We start from the raw sequence: 10,645 nt of genomic DNA, 5'->3' as shown, positions 1-10,645 counted from the left end.
TCTTTTTCTTTTTCTTTTTCTTTTTTTAATGTAAATGCCAATAACGAGTAAAATTTCCATTACGTCTCACTCCACTCCAGACCAATCTTTATCTTCTCATCCCCTCGACTTTAACCACAGAAATTTATTAGTATTCAATGCTCCTTATATACAAGATACAATGCCAAATTTAGTTTGTTAATCTCTGCACCAATCCTGAGATATTAAACGAAATGACCCCCAACACACATACACTAACACAAATACACATAGGCCTATATATATATACACCTCCGCGGAATTTTTTCCTGTTTTTGTTTTTTATTGTTTTGGTTCAGAGATGTCAAAACGTCGAGATTTTCGAAGAACCCGAAGGGTCAAATTTAACGCCACTACAATACTTTCTCGTGTTATGTATTAATACATAACACTAGAGAAAGTAAAAATAATTATTTTATAAATTTGATCGAATTAACTGATAAAAATTAAATTATTTGTGACGATTTTTAAGCTAACATATTCTATAAAATTTAGCTTCTGTCTCAAGTAAGCCGCATCCATAATTTGGGAACTTCACTCAAACGTGTGATGCATAATAACTTCAAGAGATAACGTTGTGAGTTAGTAATTAAAGTGTTTATAAATAACAGTGTTGTATACGCTGATAATAATAATAATAATAATAAAACTAAATATAGTTGAAAATACATGTGATGCATATAATTATATATTTTTTTATTTATTTTTTATTATAAAGTTGTAGCATGCTAAATATTTTTTACACTTTTTTTTTTATTAATTAATAAATTATGTAGAGGATAATAAAATTGCAGAAATTTCATATAATTTCCTTTTATTATGCATAATAACTTTAAATTATAGTTAATGAGATTCATTAAGTATTAAATATGTTCTTAAAAATGATTAAAATTAATTACTTTTTAAAATACTGAATAATTAGTTATGTTAAATTATATATATTTAAATAAGTTATTTATTTAATCGAAGCGGTTATAATGATGTTTCTAAACCCATTTTAACATTTGTAATTTGTCTACAGAGGAAATTCTGGAGACAAATTATATCTAGAAAATATACGAAGAACTTTTTATATAAGTAATAAAAACAATTAACAATAGCAAGATCAACTTTTTATTTCAGAAATGTTATTCTACATCAAAGAAAATAGTGAACAATACTTGTACAAATCACTTAGCTTTGACTCAATGGACGGCCATTCGTTGCCTGCTAACGCCACCTGTCGGTGAAATGGAGAACTAAAAGGCTCATATATATATATATATTTTTTTAACATATATATATGTATATAATATACTCTAGTAAAAATTTCGCATGTAGCAAAGATAGAAATATATTTTCTTAAATATTTAGAAAGTGACAAAATATCAGATAAATAACAAGATAACAAACAGCATTTTGATTTAAATTCTACATTTATTTATACTAAAATCCTAACAATATCGTAGAATTTTTATTTAAATATTTTAACAGTTTATAACTTCTGTTTTTTTTTCTAAAAAAATTGCTTAATTTTTTTGATTTTCTCTCGTATTAGTTAAACATCAACAATTCATCAATAACAATTCATCAACAATTCATCAATATATTTTGCCACTTTCAAATTTTTTCCATAACTTTCTAACTGATTTAACAATTAGGGAGTTTAAACCCTTAAAATTTTAAAATTATAACTGATTTTAAAATAATTAATTCGGCTTTTTTTTAAAAAAATCAATTTTTTTTTTCAACTTTCCAACATTACTTTTAGTACTCCTACGTTTCTTTCAATCAACAAATGACAGAAAAACAGTTTATATATATATATATATATATATAATTCAGCTTATATAATCAACATCAGGCCTATAAAAGCTCTGAGAAACATTTTAACAATAAATTAAACAATGATTTTTTTCTTGTTTTTTTTAGTGTTTTATAACGAACTATACAAAGTGTAGACTTATACAAGATGATTCGAATCCAATCTTCTACATCTTTGGCTTTCTTACACTAAAAAATACATTACCCTGAAATGTATTGCCCTATATGGCTGCAGCAATTTTCTACAGTAAAATACATAGAACATGAATCATATGGACTATTTTACATTCTTCGAGTCCATTGAATAAGACATCACAGTCTGAACCAACTCGTGGCTGGAATTTTTCTACAAAGTTAAGCATATTTATACGTAACGTATGCACAATAATAACAGAATCCATAGACTAAAAATGTAAATACCTAATAAATCTATACAGTAACAAAAGTCTTATATATATATACACACATATATAAGTTCTTGGACTAGATTTGAAGTCTTCAAAACTAAGGAAGACTTTTGATTATTAAATCAAAAACGTCGTGGAAGACGTAATATTTTCTTTAGATGGCATTTTTCTTTTTGTTTTTTTAGATGGTGAATTGAAAAAAATAAAGAATTTTCATCTTTTGAAGAGATACTTATAACATGGCTAAAGTGAAGTAGTGACTTCCTCAATAACATCTACGCTGCAAACTGCTCTTGGACCTCTTCTTACTGAACTTACCAAAACTGTATCTTTGCATTCTTCTTGATTGGCAATTTGACGTTGGCAGTTTGGGCATTGCTCGAATGGAGTTATTACACTGACTTTTTTCATGGGTTTTGTACGTCTTTCGAGGGCTTCTTGAGTCTTATTCAAATTATTTTCATATTCACTCAACATTAAAAATTTCTCTTCCTTATTGCATGAAGTAATGCAATCGAGTTCATCCAGGATGTTATCCATTACTACTTCTTCAGATATACATGTCAGTTCTGGTTTTTTGATGTCGCCATAATTACTGAAAGTAAAACTTCTTTGATTAAATCGTTTTAATTGGGCATTGCTTCCATTCATTGAATCTTGATACGATGATCTTCGACTTTGAGGATGGCTATAACATGAATCTGAGCATCTTCTATCATTATCTGTAAAGATACTCATTTTTCTCTGTTGAACTTTCCATTTATGTACGTCGATAAGAAACAAAGTGATGCTACCTAAAAGTGTCAGAGCAGATGATAAATAATAACCAGTTTTGTAGCCATATTTTTCATTCAAGTATCCTGGTAAGAGATAGAGATATATATATATAAAATTAATTAAATAGAAATAAAAAAAATTAAATAACTGCAAATAGATTGTACCTGTCAAAGGAATACCAATTACATTGGGCAATGCTTGACACCATTGCACGAATCCCCATGCTCTTGCAAAATTTCTAGCTCGAACTTTTTCGAAAGTGAACATCTTTAGCGAGTAATGATATCCTCCATAGAAGAGCCCATATATCCATACAAATAAAACATAACCGTTATATTCTTCCAATGCCGTGAATGCCAATAACGAGACTCCAACCATAAAAGAAGCAGCTTGGCATAAATATTGTCTAGCTATCATACATTGTACACTGTTTTTAACAACAACGAACCCAAAAGAGGCACTTCCCAGTATAACAGCGAGTCCAATAAACGCTTGAAGAACGAGAAGAGATTGATTATCGATGCCTTCTCTTTCTCCTTGATAGATCTGTAAGTAAATTAATTAAATAATAATTATACAATTCGTCTCATAAGATCATTTATATTGCTGATATATACGTGTATATATACATATATTCCTATCTAAATATATCAAAGAGAATTTTACGACTAGGAATTTGCATGGAAGATCTTTCACAAAAACTGACGAAACTTGTTTGAAAATTTTAACATTTCCGATTATGGAAGTAGATCTTTAATCCTCTGGTTCCGTGACGTCAAATTCGGATGAGTTTTAACGACCCTTACTAGAAGAAAAAGTCATAAAAATGTTTATTGTTTTCCGCACATCTGATTGTGGAAGACTTTTACAGACAGTGGTTTTAACTATCCAAAATAGTAGGTCTCTCCTTTATTTTCTCCATCAAGATTCTATTTTTTTTTGTTCGTAAAAGGTACTTTAGAGAAAGAATAGAATATTATATATATATACATAAATTTAGTTTTATATTCGAAAAAATATAGTTGCGTGCAACTTGTTTGAAAAATTGTTTTTGAGTCTTCATCATCAACTGAACGTCGATAGAAACGGGAATATATTTTTAATAGAATAAATAAATTTGAAATATTGTAGTTTAATAGAAAAATCAAAGTACTTACTAACAGGAATATAGGTACATTAATACCAAAGGCAGCGAAACAAGTTCCACACATCAAAATTTGAATAGTTCTGGACTTGAGCACTCCAAAATCAAAGAATGGTGGTCTTTCTTTATTTGAACTTTTATCTTTTGCCTTAGAGCGTTTTTGTAATCCTTTTAAGTGAAGGATCGCTCTTCTTTGAGGATGATACAGTGATGCTGGTCGATAAAAGATTCCAAGTATGAATGTGACGAATACTAGGCCCGTCACAGCTTGAAGTCCTAGTCTCCATCCTATAGAACTGTTTAAAAAATAAGTTAAATAAATTATTTAAAAAGAAAATACTGTATATACCATTAAATAGCATTATTGAGTATTTGAAAAATTTATTATTTTATTTTATTTATATATATAGGCCTATATTTTTTTTAATTTAATATATTGTAACCTTTATAAATATTTTCTTGATCGGCTCGTAAAAAAGGATGAGAGGTTTGATTATTTTTATGTATAAGAATTTTTACATCCGTTACTTCTTCTAATTTGCTGAAAAATATTTTTCTGAGTCACAGAAGCATCTTTGAAAACGAATTTATAAATAACACAAGATTTTTATTATGGCATCTTTACAATCGTAAAATGCTGAATATGCTCCTTTAGTAACACGTTTTTTGAGGAAGAAAACATCATTATATTTATTTCAACGTTCATTTATCATTTGTAAAAATGTAAATTTAAATATAAACTTTATACAAATTTAAGTACTTTATATAGAACTATATTACAATGTCTTATAAATGTAATATCTAATCTAGTGCTTAGTATAAAAATTGAATAGACCTGATTTATAGAAATGCTAAATAAGTTATATAGCTTAGGGTCTTCTTACTATATCTTCTAGGATATAATGTATTATTATTTGAAGGGAAAAGAGCCTGTTATATGTTATAGATTAAAGCTATAAGAAGTTTAAACACGGCCTATGTTAGAGATAAAAGATAAATTAAAATTACTGATTTGTTATCATATAATTTACAATATAATTAAACTTTTAAATTAATAAATTAAAACTTTTTCATGATCTTTAACAATAGGAGACATAATACACCGTAGATAATACATAATTAAACCGTAATATCTGTATTTGTTTTCATTTAAACAATGGTTACACATAAAAAAAATTTATATTTAAAAAATGTGAGTAAAAAAATGAGGAATTTGTATATTAATCTTTAAGAGAAACATTTTAAAATAAATTTTATACCATTGAATTTATTATTGAAAAATTACCTAAATACTTACTTGATAGTTCTAGTAACAAATATAGGCATCAGAGCCATTCCGATACCCATTCCAGCGAAGACAATAATTTCTACAAGTTCTCTTTTCCTTTTGAAATATTGTCCAACCATAATTGTGGAAGTATCTCTTACCATACTGACTCCACATCCTACTACGATACCATAACTGAAGTAAAGTTGATGAAACTGTGAAGCAAAGGAGGTGAAAAGATACCCAAGTGTCGTTACTAAACCTCCTAAAACTGCCAGTAATCTAGTACTTTTCCTTCGACAAACGGCAATAATCACAGGTGAAAGGAATAATGTTACTGAAGTTGACATTGCTCCTAACGATACTAGGATTAAAAAAGAAAATTAAAGAAATAAATTTCTTAAATAATTTATGATTTTTGAATAAATTAAAAAGAAATTAATTTAATTTTCATTATCTCCTTGGAAGATTCACGAAGAACTTTTATGTATTCCTTAGATGTTATCGTATGAAGCTTACAAAATAGGTCATTTTTGAGGATGCTTCATAAATATTAATGTCATAGACCTTGTATATGTTACTCGTTACTTACCTATAGGCCATACCCACGCTAAAAATTTATTATTCAACTATTTTAAAGCCATATTTTACCTTAAATTATATTCAAAATTTATAATACTTTTCTATATAAACTTCTGCATACAAAATAGTAATTTTTATTTATTTAAAAGAATAATTAAAAGTAAACAAGCTTTAAAATCAATTTAAAATTAAAAAAAACAAAACAAAACTAATTAAACTGATTTAATTTAAGTTTTCGATATAAAGGCAATCCATTTAAATGTCTACATATAATAAATGACTTTATACCGAAGATGATTAATCAATAAAGAATATTATTAATGTGTAATTCCCTTCTTCTTATTATTATTATTTATTATTTATATATATATATAAATATCTTTAATCTATAGTTCTTATTCAGTATGATAAATTACATCTTAAAATTTCACTTGATATTGATATTCTGACAGGATCAATAATATGTAAACATTTTTGATATAATTTAAGATTACAAATGTTAGATTTTTCGACATCGATTTCGATTTAAACTTCAACATCAGATTTCTTTAGAAATAAAAGAGAAAAATCTTTCTATTTTTTTTCATCATCAACAAATCATTCAATAGTCAAATCTGTCTTCATTTCATCCATAAACTAGGTCTATACGTTATTTTTATTATTGGCCATTTATAAAAAGTTTATTCTTTTTCCTATCCAGTACCCGAATTTCTAGCAAAAATATTGATTTTTCTTGATAATTAGTGTGTTACAACTTCTATATCCCAAAGCTAGTCGTTCCGACATAGATACAAATAAACACTTCTAGCACATCTAGTAGATCTGTACAATCTCTTTGTCCCTCGAGGCCTGATTCTTTCTCTCTATGTGATTAATCTGACTCATGATTTAACTTCGACACCTACATTGCAGCCTTTTGATAATTGTAACTGTCCTGATTTCCTTCATGTAGGTGGGGATTATAGTTAAGAATGGAGTTGTTAATCACTTTGTAAATTATTTTCATTAAAAGTTTATTTAAAAATAGAAAAATAAAATTAAGATTTAACAAGAGACGAAAGTTATACACAGTTCGAATTTTCTCTAATTTATATATATATATATATACACGAATACATTTGTGTTGAATCACAAGTAGTAGCTAATTGTTCCATTCTAAATCCAGTAAAAATTGAGTGCTCCCAAACGCCTCCTAANGGATATTAGTTTAATTTATTATATATATATATATACGGATGATCGATCCTCGAAAGAACTTCTATAGCCTATACATTAAAAAAACACAATCGCAGAAATAGGACATCGCCCACAAACGCCAACTATTATAGTAAAGAATGAAAGAAGATAAAAAAATAAATAAAAAAAACTTGCTCGTCCCATTTCGGGAGATTCAAAACGTCTAACACACACACACACACACGTGAAGCGAGCAACACCTGCAGGCTTTGTCATTATACCTCACCCCAACTGACGCCCCAATGGTGTCAGCATTCAGCCTAATGATGCCCTTATAGCAATTAGAATATTTCTTGAATTTTGGGGTGGTTCTTCGACCCACTAATCTTATCGTCACGTATTTAAAAATCTTCTCTTTAACATTCATTTTCAGACAATTTTGTTTGTTTCTGATTCATTACCTAGTCATTAGATTTTAAGAAATTATTATTTCTTAATTTACAAATTGAAGATTAATTATTGTAACTAAATCTTTAGCATCATCTTCAGCATCACACTAATTAAATTTTTTATAAATAAATTTTTATTATTATTTCTATACTCATAGTTATTGTTAATTAAAACAATGATTTAGGCCTACTATTAATATGCTTTTTCTTTAAGCTATGAATGCATTTTTTAGTCCAATAATAAATTTTATGATACATTAAATGACTTTAATAAATCATTACTTAAATTATATAAGATATTAATATTTCATATAATAAAGTAACAATTGGCATATTTTATTTATTTATTTATTTATGTTTTAACGAGAACATTAGAAAAAAAAAAGACTTCTTTTTAGTCTTTTAAACGTTAATTAACTGTACGTCAACATAATTTAAAACATTTTATAGGAATTATTTTATATGCAAATCTATAAATAATTAGCTTATTATTAGATGGGTACATAGTTCGAAATTCTGTTTAAAATTTAAAACATGTTTCTAAAGATATCAGGTGTTATCAGAATAGTTTTAAAACAAGGCATTAAACGGTCAAACATCTTGTTTATTTATGTTTTTTCTCTATCAAACTACCGAAAACCAATGTACGTTAATTCTATAAAAACCAGCATATGTTATGTATATCGGACGGTGAACATGATATATTATGATATACATAAACCTGTTTATTTACCACCTGTGAGGTGCTACATCTTGCGAAATGAAATAAAAGTCCGTTGCAAGACCCTCAGGGTGTTACACAGCTAACTAAAGATATTCATTCATATAGAATGTAAGATAGAATGTATACATATTATATACACATATAAAGCATTGTATATTATAAAATATCAACTTTTAAGAGCTATTTACGGAATTTTATGCACATATATAATAAATTTCTTCATATATAACGGGTGGAGTGCGTTCACACCTTCTACGAAAGGTTTCGGGGTGACCTTAATGACTTTTCTAACCGTTATTCAATTGTTTTTATTTTAAAAATATGTAAAAATTTTACATCCAAATAAATTTATAATTAAAATTCCTAAAATTCTAATAAATATTTTTCTAAATAATTATAATATATTTATAAAGAAGTGTAATTTGGGAGGAGGACGAATTAATGTGAGAAGAGTAACGTTGTCATTTGTATAATTACACTGCAGATATGACATATTTCTGTCTGCTTTATTATGAATCGCTATTGGTGCTATCATTCATGTGTAAATTGTAACCCATTCCGCATACCGATTCTAAACTAATAATATTGTTTAACAAGTCTGTAACAGTTAGGCTAATGAATATTATATGCAAATAAACAGGGAGAGTATAATATTAGCTACTGTATTTATGCAGTCACTTTTTTAACATTTGATACGGATCCAANTTATTCAACTTAACGTACATAAAATATAGATTTTTATATTCTAGAATGGAGACTCATTTTATTATAAATAAATTTTACTCTGATTTATTTATTAATACGCTCTATTAAATATACAATATTAAGAGCTAATAACTTATTATACATTCTAAATTGTTTCTCTGTATAAGAAAAAGAAAAAATAAATTCTTTAAATTACTTTAAAATAGCTTGTAAAACAGTAATTTGTGGCTTATATAATTGTAGAAACTGTACATTTGATTATAGATTATAGTTTTAATAGGTTATGGTATTAATATATATATAATATAAGCATATATTTTATAGGCCTAATAAATACATACATGACTAAAACGGGACAGAAACAAGTATAATTCTATTAATTTTTCAGAATATTTTTCGGACAGACAAACAAACAACCGAGAAACTTCAATATAATGCAAAATATAATTGTTTAAACATGTATTTTATATCTTAATTTAATCTGTAGCTATTATTTTAAGATATAGAATTAAATTATTAAGCGAAGTATAGAAATAAATACAGTAAAAATTATAAAGATGTAGGCCTGCCTAGTCTATAAAATCACCACAAAATTCATTTGATTAGGTTTGTTTATAATATAAATATTTAAATAGTAAATTCAATTATATATTAAATATCTTCGATTCGAAGACAATAAATTACTCGTATACTGTATATAAATTCAATAGAAATATATTCAATTTTAATAAATCTAAAGTTTAAATACACTCGGTATCAAGAGCCTACACCCTTTATAACTAATTTGATCAAGATTTGTAATATATAAAGTGTAAATTCCCTCAGTAGAATATTAAATAACTCTGCAATCTCTTAGCTATTTTCCTATTAGGCATTTTATCTAATTCAGTTGTTAGTTGCATCTTTCACTTCCTGTCAAGATAGGATACATTATAAGGTATATGATCAAAGTACAATATTATATATATCCTAAGGTTTCAGATTAGAGTTATTCTATCCGTTTATTAATGTTGATGTTACCATGTGACACCGTTAATCTAACAATCTCTATACTCTATATACAGTACCGGATCTTCGTGTATGTTAAGTGTATGGATATAATCACATGCACCCTTTTCTTTACTTGAATTTCATTATAAAATATTATTAGGGTATATGTTTGACCCTTTCTGATTTATCTACCAACATTAAAGTAATTTTTAAACAGAATATCCCGTTGAAACAATCGAATAAATTTTCAAAGAATAGATCTTAACAACTCCATTACTTGGATACGCCTATCATTTCGTTGAAATAAGCTTTATTTTATCCTTATCAATACGCTAAACTTTACTTTTAATATATAATTAAAGCTCTCTAGTTTTAAATAATTTTAATTTTATAATAATTTCTTTCCTATTTTAAATATTAACACGTTATAAACGTCACAACGGGCGCCCTCAGAGGGGACGAACCTAGCACTTCCCCCTGGGATCCAGTAAAAATTTTTTTTCTTTATATTATTAATTTATATACATTATATATATATTTTTGTATTGATAAAATACTGTCTTCTATAATTTATTTGTGGGGGGGGAACCCCAAAAATTAAAT

At 26.8% G+C, this 10,645-nt stretch overlaps 1 protein-coding gene across 1 annotated transcript in view; it reads right to left on the bottom strand.

Moving 5' to 3' along the window:
* Positions 1-1,135: 1,135 nt before the first annotated feature.
* The window catches only part of LOC111635545 (monocarboxylate transporter 10-like), a 29,749-nt gene continuing 20,239 nt past the window's right edge, over positions 1,136-10,645 (bottom strand). Inside the window, exons 2-5 of the mRNA XM_023380535.1 lie at positions 5,447-5,780; positions 4,163-4,445; positions 3,170-3,551; positions 1,136-3,088 (exon numbers count right to left, since the gene is read on the bottom strand). Coding sequence (XP_023236303.1) covers positions 2,472-3,088; positions 3,170-3,551; positions 4,163-4,445; positions 5,447-5,780 — 1,616 coding nt within the window. The 3' untranslated portion in view covers positions 1,136-2,471. The remainder of the gene's footprint in view (positions 3,089-3,169; positions 3,552-4,162; positions 4,446-5,446; positions 5,781-10,645) is intronic.

The sequence above is a fragment of the Centruroides sculpturatus genome, unplaced genomic scaffold, assembly GCF_000671375.1.
Source record: "Centruroides sculpturatus isolate CEXI.00-Female unplaced genomic scaffold, Cexi_2.0 scaffold1012, whole genome shotgun sequence".
In the NCBI taxonomy this organism is placed as follows: Eukaryota; Metazoa; Arthropoda; class Arachnida; order Scorpiones; family Buthidae; genus Centruroides; species Centruroides sculpturatus.
The sequence above is the reverse complement of the archived record's forward strand: the minus strand, read 5'-3'. Positions and strand labels throughout refer to the sequence as shown.